The 21,076-nt window shown below is 40.3% G+C and overlaps 1 protein-coding gene across 3 annotated transcripts; it reads left to right on the top strand.

Moving 5' to 3' along the window:
* The first annotated feature begins 77 nt into the window (after positions 1 to 77).
* Positions 78 to 20,352, top strand: LOC132895288 (piggyBac transposable element-derived protein 4). 3 transcript variants are annotated; one of them, XM_060935690.1, is made up of 8 exons: positions 78 to 142; positions 430 to 592; positions 4,859 to 4,967; positions 5,228 to 5,337; positions 5,463 to 5,562; positions 9,813 to 9,946; positions 15,881 to 16,567; positions 16,687 to 17,757. In XM_060935690.1, exons 2-8 carry the CDS (start codon positions 502 to 504, stop codon positions 17,652 to 17,654), a joined length of 2,199 nt encoding a protein of 732 aa, XP_060791673.1. In that variant the 5' UTR covers positions 78 to 142; positions 430 to 501; the 3' UTR covers positions 17,655 to 17,757. The 3 variants fall into 3 exon arrangements, with proteins under 3 accessions (XP_060791673.1, XP_060791675.1, XP_060791674.1); XM_060935692.1 differs by lacking the exons at positions 15,881 to 16,567; positions 16,687 to 17,757 and adding exons at positions 18,715 to 18,809; positions 20,230 to 20,352 and having other exon boundaries at positions 90 to 592; XM_060935691.1 differs by having other exon boundaries at positions 90 to 592; positions 16,178 to 16,567.
* The last annotated feature ends 724 nt before the right edge of the window (positions 20,353 to 21,076 follow it).

Below are 21,076 nucleotides of genomic sequence, written 5' to 3' on the forward strand. Positions count from 1 at the left end.
GTGTGTAAAGAGGACTAAAGGACGAACTATTTGTTGCAGCGTCTATGCGGATGGATATACCATATAACAAGCGTTGAGGTTTGGCTCCGTCAGAAATTTGAGTCGCATTTACGTCATTTTCGAGCGACACGCTTTGGCAGCGGTAAATAACGGTTAAATAATATAACAGCTCGCTTTTCTGAAGTTAATTTTGTTTTAGTAATGGTATAAAGTAGTTTCTTCAGCGGTGTCTGTAGTGTATTATATACTTAAAGCGCTATTTGTGATGAAGTTTTTGTAAACGTCTTACCGGAGCAGTCTAGTTTATTGTTGCTGACTAGTACACTGATTAAAACATTTCAAGCTTTTGCTTGGTATTATGGATAAGTTCATGTTGTTATGCCGTTGTTTCTTTTGTTTGTTGTATAATGCAACTTCTGGAAACGTTAGCAGGCTCGTGTAGTCTGAGGTAGCTTGCTTTACGATGACTTCAAAATAAACACACAATCATCAACACGCGTGATGGAAAATGAAGAGGACCTGGAGTCACTGGGGGAGAAACTATACGACCTCATTTATCCTAAACACGCTGATATGGCTCCAAAACTAACAGGTACTGATGTGACTGCATGGAAACTGTATTTGCAATCTTAATTTAAACAATATCGTGCACTACATCACACACGGAAAACTGTACAGAATTACATACAACCACAAATCAGAATAAGTTGGGATGGTATGTTGGAATTCAAATTAAAACTGGAAATAATGATCTGTAAATCATCTTTGACAATTTTGATTCTTGCAACACATTTCAAAAAAAGTTGGGACAGGAAAGCATTTACCATTTTATAATGTTGCCATTCTTTCTCACAACATTTAAACGTGTTTAGGGACTGAAGGTACCAAGTGATGAAGGGTTTCAGGTGTTCTTTTGTCCCATTCTTCCTGCAAACAGGTCTTAAAGTGCATATGAAAGTATGTCCCTTTACACACTCATCCAGGAGGGTAATTTTGCACAAGGCCATCTGTCTACAGCAGAAAAAAATAAAATAACAAAACGCGTCTGGAAAAATCCCAAAGGAGTCTGGAGCCAGGTTCGTGACGTCACCTGCGGAACCGCCAGCAGGCTAAGAAAGCTTGCACGGATTCAGTGCACAGCCTGTGTAGATCAAGTTTAGCAGCTAGCGATTTTACGTTGAAATATGGAATTGTCACCTGAGCGCAATGTGGGAAACGATGAGTACTAACCCCGTCAAGATTGGTGTTGCTACACCCTCCTACGATACATCTGTTAACCATTTTAATAATTACGTGATAACATTTGAAGAAATTTGCAGAAAACCACCAGGTCGTTTTCTCATAAACAAACCAGCGCTGACGTAGGATTCAGAGGGAGGCGTCCCGCACGCGACGTCACGAAAATCAGTGTTTCCTGGGAAATCCAAATGGCAAGTTTTTTCAGGGGCGGACCAATTCGCCTCAAATGGCTTGATTTCAACTGAATTTTTCTGGTATTGCGCAAGGTAAAAAATTGCACAAAATGTGACAGATATTTGACCAAAGTTTAATATAAAATAGAATTACATTGATCTTGCTCTTGAATTTACCCGTGATATGCACTTTAAAGTGTGCAACAGTATGGGGTCGTTGTCAATTTTTATTTCAAAATTTGTCATACTTCTTCTACAGCCATGCCTTTGTATTGTGTACAGAATATGGTTTTGCATTGTCTTTTTGAAATATCCCTGGAAAGTATGTTGCTTTGAAGGCAGCGTATATTGCTCCAAAATTTCAGTGTACTTTTCTGCATTAATGCTGCCATCACAGGAATGTAAATTACACTTGTCAAGGGCACTGACACAATCCCATAGCATGACAGACCCTGGCTTTTGGATTTGTTGCTGGTAATGGTCTAGATGGTCCCCCTCCTCTTTAGCCTGGAGGATGAGGTGTCCATGATTTCCAAAAAGAATTTAAAATTTTGATTCATCAGACCACGGGACAGTTTTTTATTTGGTCTCAGTCCATTGTAAAAGTGCTCAGGTCCAGAGAAGGCGGTGGGGTTTCTGGAAATTGTTTTTATATATGGTTTCTTCTTTGCATGGTAGAATTTTGACTTGCGTTTGTGGATGCAGTAATGAACTGTTTTCACAGACGAAGGTTTTCTGAAGGGTTCCTGAGCCCATACAGTGATTTCCACAATAGACATGTCTGCTTTTAATACAGTGTTGCCTGAGGGCCTGAAGATCACAGGCATTCAGTGTCAGTTTTCAGCCTTGTCTCTTGCATACAGAGATTTCTCCAGATTCTCTGAATCTTTTAATGATGTTATGTACTACAGATGACGTGATCCCCAAATTCTTTGCAATTTTACATTGAAGAACGTTATTCTCAAGGGCCCGTCCACGAGTACGTTTTTGTCGAATCCGCATAAATACTTTATCGTTTCGGCCTCGCGTCCAGACGGATCTGGCTTTTTCGAGGTGTGAAACCAGTATTTTTTGAAAACGGGTCCTAGAGTGGGAAAATCCTAAAACACCGGATAGCCCAGAGTCGTCTGGATGGCAAATGCAGATTTTTTCAGAAACAATGACGTATAAGCCCCGCCTCTCTAACTTTTAACCTCAGCCGCTGCCGCTAGACGCGTCATAACAACAACAATGGCGGACTACAGGCTTCTACCATATAGTTCCACTTCATTGTCGGTCCACACAAAAGACTCTCCTCTTCCTCTGAGTTGCGCTGGCCATGATCGTCCTCTTCTCATGTTATGAGCTTGTTTGTAAATAGCGCGTGACCTTTATACGCATGCTCCATGGCTTCTCTTCCGGTTTTAGTGTATTGGTGTGGCGGCGTCACAGCGCCACATACAGGCCTGGCATATGTACTACAGCGTTTTGGGTCATTTCAGTGAATCCGTATGGACGCAGATATTTCTGGAAACGACGCCGTGTTTACGGAGATTTTTTTCAAAACGACAGCGTATTGGGTGAGGCCGCGTACTCGTGTGGACGGGCCCTTAAATTGTTGCACTGTTTGCCCACACAGTCTTTCACAGAGTTGTGAATCCCTCCCCATCATTACTTCTGAGAGACTCAGCCTCTCTGGGAAGCTCTTTTTATACCCAACCATGTTACTGACCTATTGCCACTTAACATAATTACAGTGGTGCTTGAAAGTTTGTGAACCCTTTAGAATTTTCTATATTTCTGCATAAATATGACCTAAAACAACATCAGATTTTTACACAAGTCCTAAAAGTAGATAAAGAGAACCCAGTTAAACAAATGAGACAAAAATATTATACTTAATCATTTATTTATTGAGGAAAATGATCCAATATTACACATCTGTGAGTGGCAAAAGTATGTGAACCTCTAGGATTAGCAGTTCATTTGAAGGTGAAATTAGAGTCAGGTGTTTTCAATCAATGGGACGACAATCAGGTGTGAGTGGGCACCCTGTTTTATTTAAAGAACAGGGATCTATCAAAGTCTGATCTTCACAACACATGTTTGTGGAAGTGTATCATGGCAGGAACAAAGGAAATTTCTGAGGACCTCAGAAAAAGCGTTGTTGATGCTCATCAGGCTGGAAAAGGTTACAAAACCATCTCTAAAGAGTTTGGACTCCACCAATCCACAGTCAGACAGATTGTGTACAAATGGAGGAAATTCAAGACCATTGTTACCCTCCCCAGAAGTAGTTGACCAACAAAGATCACTCCAAGAGCAAGGCGTGTAATAGTCAGCGAGATCAAAAAGGACCCCAGGGTAACTTCGAAGCAACTGAAGGCCTCTCTCACATTGGTTGATGTTAATGTTCATGAGTCCACCATCAGGAGAATACTGAACAACAATGGTGTGCATGGCAGGGTTGCAAGGGGAAAGCCACTGCTCTCCAAAAAGAACATTGCTGCTCGTCTACAGTTTGCTAAAGATCACATGGACAAGCCAGAAGGCTATTTGGGGGGGGGAATGCTTTGTGGATGGATGAGACCAAAATAAAACTTTTTGGTTTAAATGTGAAGCGTTATGTTTGGAGAAAGGAAAACGCTGCATTCCAGCATAAGAACCTTATCCCATCTGTGAAACATGGTGGTGGTAGTATCATGGTTTGGGCCTGTTTTGCTGCATCTGGGCCAGGACGGCTTGCCATCATTGATGGAACAATGAATTCTGAATTATACCAGCGAATTCTAAAGGAAAATGTCAGGACATCTGTCCATGAACTGAATCTCAAGAGAAGGTGGGTCATGCAGCAAGACAACGACCCTAAGCACACACGTTGTTCTACCAAAGAATGGTTAAAGAAGAATAAAGTTAATGTTTTGGAATGGCCAAGTCAAAGTCCTGACCTTAATCCAATTGAAATGTGGAAGGACCTGAAGCGAGCAGTTCATGTAAGGAAACCCATCAACATCCCAGAGTTGAAGCTGTTCTGTACGGAGGAATGGGCTAAAATTCCTCCAAGCCGGTGTGCAGGACTGCTCAACAGTTACCGGAAACGTTTAGTTGCAGTTACAAGGGGGTCACACCAGATACTGAAAGCAAAGGTTCACATACTTTTGCCACTCACAGATCTGTAATATTGGATCATTTTCCTCAATAAATAAATGACCAAGTATTATAATTTTGTATCATTTGTTTAACTGCGTTCTCTTTATCTACTTTTAGGACTTGTGTGAAAATCTGATGTTTTAGGTCAAATTTATGCAGAAATATAGAAAATTCTAAAGGGTTCACAAACGTTCAAGCACCACTGTAGCTGTGAGATGTTCTACCAGGTGCCTTTTTTTTTTTTTAAATGCATGACACAAAATGTCCAGTCTTTTGTTGCCCCTGTCCCAACTTGTTTGAAAACTACTATGCTGTAGGTATGTTGCTGGAGCTGCCGGAGTCTGTGATTAGTCAGATGCTGCAGGATGAAGCTCTCCTTACCAAAGCACTGGAGAGGGCACTGGCAGCCCTGCATCCTGATTCCAGGTAATACACAATCACAGATCTACAACCTGGCAACAACCAAATGTGACACTTCCAACTTTTTACAACAATACATCCAGGGTCACTTTGTATAAATGGCCTAGCAGAGATAAGATGACCCAGATCTTTCAAAGATAAAAAGGCACCAATATGAGGATTTTTTTTTATCAGCCAAATCAAATTATTCAACGTTGACAAATGTCTTAAGATGGTTTAATTTGTGGTTTTTAGACAGTTGTGTATGTGCTGTTTTGACTTCCTAGTAAATCACAGTCACAGGCTGATGTCGACTCTGTATCCTCTGACTCCCTGGGTGAACAGCTGTATGAGCTCATCAACCTTTACAACACAGGATACACCCAGAAAATCACAGGTTATCACTTTCCATCTGTTTATTCAGTGATCACAACAGCTGTCAATAAATTTTATAAATATAATTAAAATCATTACTAACACCAATAATTCTCCTTTAAATAAACTCCTTAAACATCCTTAAAGGGATGTTATTAGAGCAGGAAAAAAAGTTGGTGTTTCAGTTGTTGTCTGATCCGGTCCTGCTGGAGGAGAAAGTCAACATGGCTCTGAAAACCTTACAGGGGTGAGTGTGTATGTGTGGTCTTTTTGTGGTGGTTGGATGTGTAATCAAATCATTAAAAGCTAACTAGTATGATTTTCCATCAAGTACTAAGGACATCATACCACATATCTATTAACTGTTTATATATTTTAAGTTTATTTTGCCATCTCAACAATACAGTTAGGGATTAAACCAAATTAATTACATATCCAAGAAATAACAGTTGTCACTCATGATTTTTGTTTCAGTAGTAAGGGTTGTCATTTTACTACGTAGGCATGTAACGATATATCATGCAACGATAAATTGTGATACAAATTTATGACAATTTGTATCAATGAAATTAGAAACAAAATGTAATTCGTATTAAGCTGCATAATCCCCAAGATTAGTGTTTCTCAACCACTGGGCCACAGCATATTAGTGGGCCGCGAAGTGGCATCTAGTGGGCCGCAATTCCCCCCCCAAGTTTGAACCCAAATACTAAATAGTTCAGGATGTCATAGTGTCCCAAATCTGGTAGCTGGTTTGACAAACACCTTTCAAGTGAAATAAATGCATTTGCGGGTAAATTAAGAAGAACAAGTCTTTATTATTGTCACATTCCTCATACACAGAACGCGTGCACAGTGGGCAGAATAAATAAGTAAGTTTGTGGGTAAATTCTATGGATCTGTGATGCCTGCTGGAAGAGAAGAGCAGAGAGGATTGAGAATAGAACAGCTGTGGTTTGTTTACATCCAATACCAAAACTTGTAGTGTCCTAGCAACTAGGGCTGCTCGATATTGGAAAAATCAATATCACGATTTTTTCAGTAAATATCGATATCGCGATTTTTAAAACGATATTTATACACCTTTTTTTAAAGCCCTGATCATCAACACCTGAGGCACCGGGCCACATTTTTATAGTACAGGCCTCATAGGCTACCTGTCAACCCTTCCCGTTGTACCCTGAAACGCCTTTTACTTAAACTATTTACTGTGCAAGCGCGTACTTTGCATAGGTCCTATAGCCTGCACAAGGCTCACGTTCTCCTCACTCAACATTTCCGATCACAGAGGATGGAGCCAGCGCTGGTATTACCAGTGATTACTGCGTAACGTCCACACTGGCTCGTAGCCAGCCAAGGATAAAATCTCTCTCTCTCTCTCTCTCTCACACACACACACACACACACACACACACACACACACACACACACTACAACGTAAGCTTGTGTGTTGTTAAGACACCAACATTAAACACGCACAATATAGAGACAACTCCTTAAGAATTAACATACATGAAAATAGGCTTCTCTTCCTTCATCTTCCAAATGTGGACTCCGCTATCTTTTTGGCATGTCAGCATTGAAATACCATTTGCAGAGATATTTCACTCGCCATTAAGAAAAGTAAAAGCAACACATGATTAGGGCTACATGATTAGCAGGGGGACACCGTTTTAAGCGCACGGAATTTTAAAAACAATGTAATTACATCTGAGTCCGTCTACATCGCGCAATAAACCCGTCCTTAGCAGAACCTACTTCAAAGCATGATGCTAGCTGCAGATGCACAAGTCAAAATCAAATGAACCCAACATGCTGCGGCGGGCAACATTAATAACCAAATTGCCTTACCTTAAAACGCTGCCTTGACCACAGGACGACTCGCAATTATTCCACTTAAATCCACACGGTTTAACACATCTAACACAGCTAGCAAGCTGGATATGTGCTAATATTGTTGTGCTTGTTTTCTTCCGTAGATGCCATTTTTACATTACCCAGTCCCACATCCAAAAATATGACGTAAATATATGTTAATTGTATTATTATAACTATTAGCAAGCAAATCAAACAACATATTAAGAAATCAATATATCAAATCACCCAACACGTATGAAAACAGAAGAACTGATTTTTTACTGTTGCGGAGATATCGCGGGAGTAGAATGGATGATGTATGCAAGGCTACGGTGTGCCTTAGGGGACAGAAGGGTTCGTTTTACCTTACTGTCACGTCAATGTTATTGTTGTTTTATTGCCATTGTAGAAATATTGTGCACGTCCCTTTCGACAAATGACAAAAAATCGTTTCATATAGATATTATGAATTTTGATATCGTTTGACACCAATATTGATATCGTGATAAAAATACGATATATTGCACAGCTCTACTAGCAACCATTGCAAAGACGCATACAAAGCCCAGAAATTCCTCCTTACCCGGGCAAAAAAGATAAATCTTGTATCTTGTAGTGTTCTGATCCCCAGATCTTTAACCCAGCCACATATAAAAAGTTGTGCGCCTCCATGTTTTCACCTGTTTGTCCATGTAGAACGATGTCTGCAGCACCAGGTAGTTTGAGATGTCGGGGAACTCAAAGGATGGATAATTTTCCAACTCCGAATGAATGAATAACTTCATTTAAACTCGATAAGTTTATCAGCTGGTGGGGTCGTGTATGTACAGATACAAATAATTATGAATACAAAAGACTAAAAATAAACAAACAATCTTAACAGATTTTAAGTTTTTTTTATCTGTTAATTATCTTCACATTAAATTAATTAACAGTATGCATAACTATTGTCTTTTGTATTTAGTTACGGCTACAATAGGATCAGAATTTATTCTGCTAATGTAAAATTTAGCTTGTAAATTTTTCTTTCATAGGAAAAATCCTTCTTTGTTAGTGTGTAAGGATCTATCCCACTGAGTGGTTTCTATAGCTGCTTCTTTTGAGAGTACTTCTTGGTTTTAATAACTTGCTTGTTTGCTGTACACAAACATGGCAATAAGTTCTTGTGTTAATGGACCAGACTCCACTTTTGGATCATTAATCCCTTTTGACTGAGAACGCCCTGCATGCATGGTTTTATATTGGCTTCTGGCACATCCTTACAGTTTTAAATACAATACCTACAATTAAACAGTTTGTTTTTATTGCATTTATTTAATTCCTGGGCTCCCATCTGTGACAGGGAATGATGTTGCATCCCATTAATATATGTTACAATAGGTTATTAGATTCGAATAGAATAGATGAGCCAAAATAATTGGGGATCTCTTTTAATGGGCCCCGACTTGTTACAAGTATGAATAGGTAGGCCTTAAAGTAGAAAAGTTTGAGAACCCCTGGTCTAGATTTACCTAGCTGTAATTGTGTTGTTTAGACAGCAGAGGGCATAATAATGTACAATAGTGAGAATACACGAGACTTCACCCAGGTGGAAGTAACACAGCTCTAATCCCGGCAAAAATGCGCACTCACCAAAAGAAAAAACAGCTCTACAATGGAAATGAGCTGTAGTGCGAGTCATTGTACAAATAGATTTAACAAGAAGATTTTTTAGCAACTGCTGAATGCTAAGGGAAAGAGAAGAAAAATGGAGGCAGTAAATCTTTATAAAAGTTTAAGAAAAGGTCTATTTGTTAACTTTTTCATTTTAATTAAAGGAATATTTTAGTTAATAGGCTATTATATTTTAATCCAACCTTTACAAATGTGGGTAAATAATTACTGTTGGTTCTTCAGAAAATTAAACAAAAGGGCTTTTAACTTAACCAAAAGAATATTTAAGTTGATAAAGAATAAGTGTTGCCTTGTTTTTGTTTTTTTGGTTGCAGAATTTTCTTCATGTAATATTTGTTCAAAAATAATGTGAGAATTGACTCGTAAAACCAATATTGTGAATGGAATCAAGTCATGAATTGTATGAATCATTACATACACATGTACATTTGTCTGAGGAGTTCATTCATATTCTCTAATTATATTTATACGTGGAGTTACGTGATGTCACCGCCTACCGATATAGCCCCGCCCATCTCAATCCAGCAAGAAGAAAATGACAAAGAAAGAGAGAAAGAAATACCATCATCCTTACTTGTTAGTCGATTCACTCAAAGGTGTAGATTATAGTAAGAAGCTAATCATTAAAATGATCTGTTCAGAACTCAAATATGGCAGAAGTTAACTTGGGCAGTTATGAAATTAAATGTTTTACTCAATTGATAATTATTTAAAAGACATCATTCAAAACTGAGAGAAATCTATTTTAGCTCTTTGGAAAATCATCAGATGAAAGCGAAGCATTATATTACGTTCCATTTCATACATAATTGGCTTCGTTTTTTTCCAGGTGGTGAATCTCATTTCTGTGGAAACCCGTACGTGTGTAACTCTGTGTTGATGTTTTTAATGACCAACTCAATCAGTACAGTTATTGTCGCTGTTAGTGCTTTTGCCCCTTTTTCTGATTTATTTCCTCACTTTCAGATCTAGTTGTAGGCAGAATCAAGGGGAGAATGATGCGAATGACGGCTCTGACCTGGACGAATTGGAAGTGGTTGGAGAGAAACTTTTTGCACTTGTACAAGACATAGAACCGGCCCACTGTGCTGATATCACTGGTGAGCTTGTAGTAGGTTTATAATGTTAAACGATGCATGTTTTTTTTTTTTTAAGTATTTTACAACCCCAATTCCCAAAAAGTTGGGACACTGGGTGAAACAACATAAAAACAGAACGGGAAGATTTGCAAATCATGGAAACCCTATATTTAATTGAAAATAGTACAAAGACAACATATCAAATGTTGAAACTGAGATTTTTTTTTAAATGCATGCATTTTGAATTTGATGTCAGTAGCACGTTTCAGGAAAGTTAGGACAGGGGAAACAAGACTGAAAGCCGTGTAATGCTTAAAAAAACTAATTATGTTAATTGGCAACAGGTCAGTGACATGATTGGGTATAAAAAGAGCTTCCCAGAGAGGCGGAGTCTCTCAAAATTAAGATGGGGAGGGGTTCACCACTCTGTGAAAGACTGTGTAACAGTGCAACAATTTAAGAGTAATGTTCCTCAATGTAAAATTGTAAAGAATTTGGGGATCACATCTACATATGATAGATGATTATTATTAGAAGATTCGGAGAATCTGGAGAAATCTCTGTATGCAAGAGACAAGGCTGAAAACTGACCTTGGATGCCTGTGATCTTCAGGCCCTCAGGTGGTAGTGCATTAAAAGCAGACACGTGTCTGTAGTGGAAATCATTGTATGGGCTCAGGAACCCTTCAGAAAACCATTGTCTGTGAAAACAGTTCATTACTGCATCCACAAATGCAACTTAAAACCAAATATGAACAACATCCAGAAATACCACCACCTCCTCTGGGCCCAAGCTCTTTTACACTTGGGTGAAGTGGAAAATTGTCCCGAGGTCTGACGAATCAAAAGTAGAAATTCTTTTTAGAAATCATGGATACCACCTTGTTATCAGTGCACAGTTCAAAATCTGTGATGGTATGAGGGTGCATTGTTGCACATGACATGGGTAGCTTGTATATCTGGGAAGGCATCATTAATGCTGAACAATATGTACAAGTTTCAGAGCAATATGCTGCCATCCAGACAAACTCTTTTTCAGGGAAGGCCCTCCTTCTTTCAGCAAGACAATGCCAAGCCGCTTTCTGCACATATTAAAACTGCATGGCTCTGTCGTAAAAGAGTCGGAGTGCTAAACTGGCCTGCCTTCAGTAAAGACCTGTCTCCCATTTAAAACATTTGGTGTATTATGAAGCACAAAATACAGCAAAGTCTTTTGAAACATGTTGACATCAAATTCAAAATGAGCATATATTTTTCCAATAATAAAATTTCTGAGTTTCAGCATTTGGTATGTTGTCTTTGTACTATTTTTAATAAAATATAGGGTTTCCATGATTTGCAAATCATCACATTCTGTTTGTATTTGTTTTACACAGTGTCCCAACTTTTTTGGAGATGGGGCTGTACGGTTTCTTGCAAAAGTATTCATCCACCTTGGTATTTTTCCTGTTTTGTCGCATTACAAGCTGGAATTAAAATGGATTTTTGGAGGGTTAGCACCATTTGATTTACACAACATGCCTATCACTTTAAAGGTGCAAATAGTTATTTTATTGTGACACAAACAATAAGATGAAAAAACAAATTTGGAGTGTCCATAGGTATTCACCCCCTTTCGTATGAAACCCCTAAATAAGAGCTGGTCCAACCAATTCACTTCATAAGTCACATAATTAGTTGATCCACCTGTGTGCAATCAGTGTCACATGATCTGTCACATGATGTCTGTATAAATCAACCTGTTCTGGAAGGACCCCGACTCTGCAACACTAAGCAAGCAACATGAAAACCAAGGAGCACTCCAAACATGTCAGAGACAAAGTTGTGAAGAAGTATGTACCAGGGTTGGATTATTTAAAAAAAAAAAAAAATTCCGAATATCCCATGAAGCACCATTAAATCCATTGTAGCAAAATGGAAAGAATATGGCACCACTACAAGCCTGACAAGAGAAGGCCGCCCACCAAAACTCACAGACCGGGCAAGGAGGGCATTAATCAGAGATGCAACAAAGACACCACAGGTAACACTGAAGGAGCTGCAAAGATCCACAGCGGAGATAGGAGTATCTGTCCATAGGACCACTTTAAGCCGTACACTCCACAGAGCGGGGCTTTATGGAAGAGTGGCCAGAAAAATTCATTGCTTAAGAAAATACATTTGTAGTTTGGCCAACAGCATGTGGCAGACTCCCCAAACACATGGAAGAAGATTCTCTGGTCAAATGAGACTAAAATTGGATCTTTTTGGCCATCATGGGAAATGCCATGTGTGGTGCAAACCCAATACCCTGAGAACACCATTCCTACAGTGAAGCATGGTGGTGGCAGCATCATGCTGTGGGGATGTTTTTCATCTGCAGGGACAGGAAAGCTGGATGGCACTAAATACAGGGCAATTCTGGAGGAAAACCTGTTTGAGTCAGCCAGAGGTTTGAGACTAGGACAGAGGTTCATGTTCCAGCAGGACAATGACCCTAAACATACGGCTAAAGCTACACTGGAGTGGTTTAAAGGGAAACATTTAAATGTCTTGGAATGGCCTAATCAAAGCCCAGACCTCAATCCAATTGAGACTCTGTGGCATAAATTGAAGATTGCTGTACGCCAACGCAACCCATCTAACTTGGAGTTGGAGCAGTTTTGCCTTGAGGAATGGGCAAAAATCCCAGTGGCTAGATGTGCTAAGCTAATAGAGACATAACCCAAGAGACTTGCAGCTGTAATTGCAGCAAAAGGTGGCTCTACAGGCGGCACGGTGGTGTAGTGGTTAGCGCTGTCGCCTCATAGCAAGAAGGTCCGGGTTCGAGCCCCGTGGCCAGTGAGGGCCTTTCTGTGTGGAGTTTGCATGTCCACGTGGGTTTCCTCCGGGTGCTCCGGTTTCCCCCACAGTCCAAAGACATGCAGGTTAGGTTAACTGGTGACACTAAATTGACCGTAGGTGTGAATGTGAGTGTGAATGGTTGTGTGTCTGTGTGTCAGCCCTGTGATGACCTGGCGACTTGTCCAGGGTCTACCCCGCCTTTTGCCCGTAGTCAGCTGGGATAGGCTCCAGCTTGCCTGCAACCCTGTAGAACAGGATAAAGCGGCTAGAGATGATATGAGGTGGCTCCACAAAGTATTGACTTTGGGGGGGTGAATACCTTTGCACGTTTCCAGATTTCTCTTTTTTCATCTTATTGTGTTGCAATAAAACAACAATTTTCACCTTTAAAGTGGTAGGCATGTTGTGTAAATCAAATGGTGCTAACCCCCCAAAAATCCATTCTAATTCCAGCTTGTAATGCAACAAAAAAACAGGACAAACATAAAGGGGGATGAATACTTTTGCAAAACACTATTTAATTCTTGTATAGAGCCAAAAATATGTGACAAGTTTACATACATGAAGGCTAGAGACAGTGAAAATAAATTTTTCACAAACGTTCACATATTTCACATTACCATACATTTCCCTTCCAGCCTCAATGTTTACGCTTTCTCCATACATAGAAGTGAACATTATGGCCAAGCAGGCCACAGTGATTTAGGACTCAAATGGTGGATGAGTACTGTACATACTTTGGTACCTGACACTTCCAGCAACTTCACCAGTTACTTTGTTGTCTTGGAGTTCAGTCGAACCTTTCGGACCAAAGCATCCTTGGGGGGAGTTAATTTGTGCCTCTTTCCTGAATGTTGCAGTGTCTATGTGGGCCCAACATTTTTATATTTGCATACAGTTGTTTGTACAGCTGCTCATGGTACCTTCAGTTGTTTTGGAAATTACTCCTGAGATGGAACCAGACTTGGTTTGTTTTTTGTGAGGTCTCGGCTGAGTTGCTTGGATTCTCCTATGGTATTCATGGGTACAAAGGCACTCTTTCTTAAGGAAGGCCCTTTTTACTTTCCCAGTTTAGGGCAATTCCATGTAAATGTCAACCTCACCATGCAAAAATAAAGCAACATGTAATACATCAAAACCACTCCCAGAGGTATCACCTAGGCCTGTATTTTACAGATGTGAATAAGTTGAACCAATTTGTAACCAACCTAATGTCTCAGTCAGTCTTTCTTTCTTATAATGTAAAACCCAAGCTAAAATCAATTTTGATTATGTACAATTCTATATTATTGCCACAAGCCACAGAAATGTATGCTAAAATCCACAAAACAGCAAAACAATAGCCATCCTAAATATTATTTAAGAACTTTGATAGTTTTAGCTGATATTTAGAGAGTTTTTCAAAGGGTTATGGTGGTTAAATTGCTGATTTTCTAAACATATGCCATGTCTATTTCAGACGCGTCACATCCATAACGGAATTTCGTCACATCCATAACGCTGACTTTTCCTTCCGAAACTCTGCATGAAATACAAAATATTTTAAACAAAGATTTTTTAATATTCACCTTGGACCCCTCTATCAAATGGATATCTCCATTTCGACATTAGGTTTACGATTTCAGAGTTTGATAAAAATGTACAGTCACCCAAGAAAAGTGATACTTTTTCTGTCACATCCATAACGCATCTTTTATTGGCATTTTCTGGCATGCCCTAGATGTACTATGGGAATTGTTCTTGTTCTATCACTTCTCCAGTATGGTACAGCCTTAAAATATGCAACACCTGTTTAAATACTGGGAGACAATAAAACATGCACTGGGTCATTTGTTGCCATTTTGAGTTCAAGTGTCACATCCATAACGCTGGAATTGCCCTTTACTCCTAATTATGACCCTCAGCCATTTGGAAGCTTATAAAAGTCATTATGTCAATTTTTGGAATATACCAGACTAGACAGTCAACTTGGTATCTGTAATTTTTTTTTTGACGCACTAGAATTCTGATCTAGTGCATTAAAGCTAAATTATGTCTCTAATCACTGGTCGTAAAATTACCTCTGATGTGCGCAAAGTAGAGGCCCTAATTAACTTACCAAGAAATATGGAGTTGTGAAATGCAGAGATTAAGTATCCTTAGCCTGGGTGTATGTAAACGTTTGGCTTCAACAGTGCATTATTACAGCTTCAAACTAACACTAGTAGTGGTAGCTACTGCTTTTTTGCTTATGAAGATAAGGTGAGCGGGCAAGCCCAGAGGACCACACTAAGGTTGGCCATGGTGCTAGCTCCTGCACTCCTGTAGTCTTATTCTCCAGAGATTTGATCAGTTGAACAAAGATCTATGAACTGGGGAGTTTGAAAACGAGCAATTGAAACATAACACGCTGTGTAGCAGTGCCAGTTTTAGCTGGACATGGAGCTCCAAATTCACCTAAAATGGCCAACGTTGAAAGCCTTTCTCACACACCATAGATCAGAGAGGCTGGAAGTTATTGGGCTATAGCCTCCTGTTGCCTTCGGGTCAAAATGACCCGAAACTTTGTTAAAAACAAAATAAAAAACCCCTTAACATTTTTTTTCAAACTTGAAATTTCATGAGTGCTCCTAGCTTGACCCCAACATTAGAAAAATTGAATTGTTGCCTTTATTCATATTTCCCTGTAAGCTGTACAAAAAAAGTCACACCTTTGGTCTTCGGGTCAAAATGACCCGACAGTCAAATTGAGTTGGAATCAGACTCACAGAGTTATAATAGTAATATAATAAACTTTCTTTCAGACATCAGAAGTCCATATGACACTTAAATATATAAAAGCAGTGTAAATGATAAATGAGGACAAAAAATAAAATCAAAGAAATAACAACAAGCACATACAGGAGGGCAATTACAAAAAATATATAAACTATTCCACCTATGCCCCCTAAGCCTGGACGTTCCCACAAAATGCGAGAATGTTCTAAAGCTGACTTTCCCGTGTACTGCACTGCCTGTGATCTGATACAATTGTATCAATATTGCTCCTGTGCTATAAAGGTGCTTCAGATGACACTACCCCAAACACTCTTTCTGCTGAAGCCATGAGTGCACGGTATAATGTTGAACAGACACTCGAGCTAATTTTTTCAGATGTCCAACAAGTTTCTGATTCAGAAGAGGAAGTGGAAGATGTCTCAGAAGAAGAAGATGGAGAGGAATACAACCCAGAGCATCATGAATCATCTTCAGAAGAAGAAGACATCCCTGAAGCGGAAAGGGAGATTTTCCTTTCAAAAAACAGCAATATAGCATGGTCCTCGGCAGCGTATGCCCCAGATGGCAAGGTGGCAGAGCAAAATATCATAAGGATGACCCCAGGACCCACAAGATATGCTGTTTCAAATACCCATGACCTTGTCTCAACGTTCCACTTGTTTATCACACCAGCAATTGAAAAAATTATCCTGGAGATGACAAATCTGGAGGGTTTTCGCAAATATGGAGACAGCTGGAAACGGATGGATGAGACTGACTTGCATGCCTACTTAGGGCTGCTAATCTTAGCAGGAGTATACAGGTCCCGCGGTGAGGCTGCAGCAAGTCTATGGGATGCAGAGAATGGAAGGCCAATTTTCCGTGCCACAATGCCACTCAAGCTCTTCTACACCTACTCAAGAATGCTACGATTTGATAACCGTGAGTCAAGACCTGCAAGACGTGTGGCTGACAAACTTGCTGCAATAAGAGAGGTCTGGGACAAGTGGGTGGAGCGGCTTCCCTACCTCTACAACCCAGGGCCTGATGTAACAGTGGATGAGCAACTGGTTCCATTCAGAGGTAACTTTCATATTTGCTTTCATATTTGTAATAAAAAATGTGATTTTCACTATTGATTTCTATGACTGTTTTCTGTGACACTGATACTAATTACTGATGCTAATCTGTTTTGTTGAAAGGTCGTTGTCCCTTCCGGCAGTACATGCCCAGCAAGCCAGCAAGATATGGGATCAAGTTATGGGTGGCTTGTGATGCCAAATCGAGCTACGCTTGGAAGATGCAAGTCTACACTGGGAAGCCGACCAGTGGAGGCCCAGAGAAGAACCAGGGGATGCGAGTTGTCCTTGATATGACAGAGGGACTGAGGGGTCACAATGTCACATGTGACAATTTCTTTACCTCCTATGAACTCGGACAGCAGCTCCTGAAACGGAAGATCACCATGGTTGGCACAGTTCGGAAGAATAAGCCTGAGCTCCCGCCTGCACTGCTTGCATCAAAGGAGAGAGAGGTCTTCTCATCAAAGTTTGCCTTCACACCCACCACCACTCTAGTGTCCTACCTCCCAAAGAAAAACAAGAATGTCGTACTTCTGAGCACACTGCACAGAGATGCTTCCATTAGTGACCGTGCGGACAGGAAGCCAGCCATTATCCTCGACTACAACAGCAACAAAGGAGGTGTGGACAACTTGGATAAGGTGGTTGGAACATACAGCTGCAGAAGGATGACGGCCTACTGGCCCCTGGTCATTTTCCATAACATCATTGATGTTTCCTCCTACAATGCCTTTGTGATATGGAGAGAGATCAACCCTAACTGGATGCCTCATAAGCAGAACAAGAGGAGGGTCTTTCTGGAGCAGTTAGGAAAGGCACTTGTAACTCCACTAATTGAAAGAAGGAAGCATGTCCCCCGTACAGACGCCTCCGCAGCAGTTGTGAAAGGTATTCAAACCTCCAGATTTCCTCATCCACCTGACGATCCAGCTACCACAGCCACTGCCCCAGCTGGAGCAAATAAGAGGAAGAGATGTCAGTTCTGCCCTCCAAAGAAGGACTGCAAAACACATACTGTGTGCTGCAGGTGTCAGAAATATATCTGCAAAAGCTATGCATTTGCATATTGCCCTACATGTGCTAAATAGTTGACTAAGTTGTGTTGTATGGTAATTTTTCTCAGATCTTTCACGAGCATAAAATAAAATGAATAACTGACCCATTGGGGTGAATAAAATGCATTCAAAAGGATTTTTTGTACATTTCTATTATTTCTAAGCTAGAGAAATGCTACACAAATATTAATTTCCACCTAGAGTAAAACAAAAATGTAATTGGCAGTGTCATAGCAATGAGTGGTGTCTTGAATAAATGCAGTCTTTCTGCCAAGTGAAGAGTGAAAACTCAGGTATTTACACAATTTGTGGTGAATGATAAGTTGTTTAATAAAGCAAAATAAGATTTAGTTTATAAAAATCACTTAATGTAGTTTATATCAGGAGTTTATTGAAGACGGGTCATTTTGACCCGGAGGACACGGGGTGTACACAGAATATGAGGACAACATATTTAATTTTGTTAGAATTAAAGCAGTCCTTCCAATCTACAGATGTTGCTCCCTCTGTAAAGGAGGTAATAGATGCCACACTAGAATACGAGGTCCAAGATATGGAGTGATTTTGTCCACTTTTTTTTTTTAAATACACATTGTTTGTATGGTGCAGTCCACTAGGCCCTAGACAGGAGGTTGCAGGTTTCAAGCCAGCATGGCATGACGGATGTAATTCAGGTCATGCAGAGAAAGGACCGGTTCATGTCTTTGGATCTGTATGATGCTTATGTTCAGGTTCCCCTTGCCCCGGAACAAAGTGCGTATGCGTGTTTTCAAGATGCATGCATCAGAGTACTGCTAAACTTGGGCAACTGCCCCCCCCCCCCCCCCCCCAACCCCAAAAAAGCCAGCTACCTTGTCACCAACATGTCACGGAAGTTATTACGCTTGCCAATCAGATTCAGCCAGGCTACCAAGGGTGGGATTCGTATCTGATCCTACTAGGCTTGCTTGTTACCTTGTTGGAAAGGCATGCACAAGGAGCTATTCAGGTGTAACACACCACCCTTTGTGGTTATACAGGATTCATAAAACCACTACAACTAGCATCATATAATTTGTGTCTTAATGATGGAATATGTATTGATTGTGTGCAGGGATGCTGTTAGAAATGGACCTCGGCACGCTGCAGCAAATTCTCTCTGACCGGACCATGCTAGAAGTTGCAGTACAGCGAGCAAAGAGTGCTCGGGTGTGTGCACAGATACACTCGCACAATGTGTATCCATGTGACAAGAAAGAACAAGATCAGAAAACTAGCAACATGGAGATCTTGCAGTCACGTGACCGGAAAGTACACAGCCGCCATCTTGTTGGTAAAAAACACAGCTGAATACTGCTGCACTCGTGTACAGAATGGACTACACGACTCATTTTTCTAATGAACAGATAACTAGATATATGTCTAAAATAAACGATCTACAGATTAGTGACCCTTATGGCTTACCGGACGTAGTTTTCACGACTGTGTCAGTGGATATTGAACTGCCAGCGGAATACCCAGACGTGCATAATTACCTCATTAACTTTCCCTCGCTGTTCAGTGGTGAAGCACTGCATGCTTATAAATCTCTGGACAGTTATCTTTACAGAAATTCAGGATTTGTCAGCCGCCCTCAGATGTGGCATCTTGTAAACAAGAAAATGATCCTCATTGGACGGGTAAGTCACTTAAGTATTGAGTATAGCACTGACCAGCCGATTATAGAATAAGGTAATTCCAGCTGTAATTCCAAATCGTCTTTCTTGTTTACCATGGATCTGGTGTTGGAGAGGTAGAGGCTTGGCACTGGAGATTTGAGTGGCTGTTTTCTGAGTTTAGTCAACAGGCCGGCTCTGCCTGCAGCCTCGCTTTTGCTTCCGCTCCTGACGCCGCCTCCTTCGCCTGCCAGACCCGATAACAATCCACGGAGGCCCCGCTGGTCTCGCTGTCTCGTCCGGAATGTTGTGCATGCGATGGAAATCGCTACAAACCGTCATTTTCTGCTGGAAACCAATGTCCAGTAAGTCCATATGGTTGTAGTGGATATTGAAGTCCGATACAGACGAACAACAAGCAAAAATACACACAAAAAACATAAACGTGCACAGGTAGGGAGAGCTTGTAGCCGCAGCCGTTGTAGTAGAATTGTGTATATAGTAGGGTTTTCCAGAAGAAAAGGTAGAAGTAGAAGGCGGAAAATGGCGTTTGACCGACAAGATGGCGTCTGTCACAATCTGGATCGGCTGTGACGTCACATGCAAGTGCTCCATCGAAGGGACAATAGCTCAGTAAGACAATACCAGAAAGGGTCTGGCAAGTGCCAGATTATATCTAGTTCAGTTTCCTTCTCTAGATGGTCATGTTTGAACACAATTGGGTTGGAAGAATGATATAAGATTAATCACATGCATATGCTGAATGGTTAGGTTAAACAAGGGATGGGTATCTGTCAGATTTCTTAAAATCTAGTAACAGTTTTAATCCTATACAAGATGATGGTGTACTGTAGACCAGTTTTGTTTAATGCAGTATTATGAATCTTTTGTGTTGTATGAAATGTGTGTGTATAAATCCCCTCCTGAGCTGTACTGGAGAAACTGCAATTGTCTTTGCTCTTTTGTGTTCACAGGAGAATGCCCGGAGTCAAGCACGACCAGAGACAAACTAAAGACTGCAAAGTGTCTTATTTCTAAATACTTAAACAGGAAAAGCAGATGTCAAGAAACATGGAAAGGCATGACTGGTTTTCTTGTCCTGCGTAGTAGTAAACATGGAGGAATTTTGGTTACATATGTGTTTTTATAATCTGAAAGATTGTGGTGAAGATTATAACATAATTAGCTATATTCCTTTTAGTAGGCAAACCTAGGGTGACCAGATATCATTAGACAATCCCATGTTTCGGTTTTTTCAATTCTCAACCTGAGAATCATCTTTTAAAAGAAAATCTCTGTCCAAGCCTGACAACAGTAAGGTGATTTGCCAAACACAAGGAACAACCTTAAAAAATAATCAACCATAATGCAGCTGAACATGTGAACTCAAAGCATAAGTGGTGTAAGGGTTGTACCTCAAGCCTTAGAAACCTTTTAGCAGATAAATAAATAATAGAATACACAATATAATGTATAAAATGGGTATAGGTACCGACTGCAAAGTCATCTGAAATTAATTTTTTTTTGAGATTGTGCATGGTATTTTCCCATGTCTCACAAGAACAATATGCGGACGAGATGTGATCATTTTGACGTGCTGAGGGTCGTTTTCCTCCGATTTGCGACCATTTTCCTACCGCTTAAGGTAAACTGTATGGCCCTATGGAAACAGCTGAAGGCGAGGAGCTTTAACTAATTAGCATAACTATGGAACTGCGTCATACCAAGATGGTGATGTGCAGAAAACATCGTGACTCTGCATCGACCTTGAAGAGTTTTGAGTCGCAGGGATGTAATTTGTGGTTGACATTCACAAACAGA

This window comes from Neoarius graeffei, chromosome 12 (assembly GCF_027579695.1).
Source record: "Neoarius graeffei isolate fNeoGra1 chromosome 12, fNeoGra1.pri, whole genome shotgun sequence".
Taxonomy (NCBI): domain Eukaryota; kingdom Metazoa; phylum Chordata; class Actinopteri; order Siluriformes; family Ariidae; genus Neoarius; species Neoarius graeffei.

Bases quoted from the DNA above. Each gene is read 5' to 3' on its own strand.
- LOC132895288 (XM_060935690.1), top strand. From the start codon at position 502: ATGGAAAATGAAGAGGACCTGGAGTCACTGGGGGAGAAACTATACGAC. The intron at 593-4,858 runs GTACTGATGTGA...ACTATGCTGTAG, and splicing joins TATGGCTCCAAAACTAACAG to GTATGTTGCTGGAGCTGCCG. The intron at 5,563-9,812 runs GTGAGTGTGTAT...CCTCACTTTCAG, and splicing joins GCTCTGAAAACCTTACAGGG to ATCTAGTTGTAGGCAGAATC.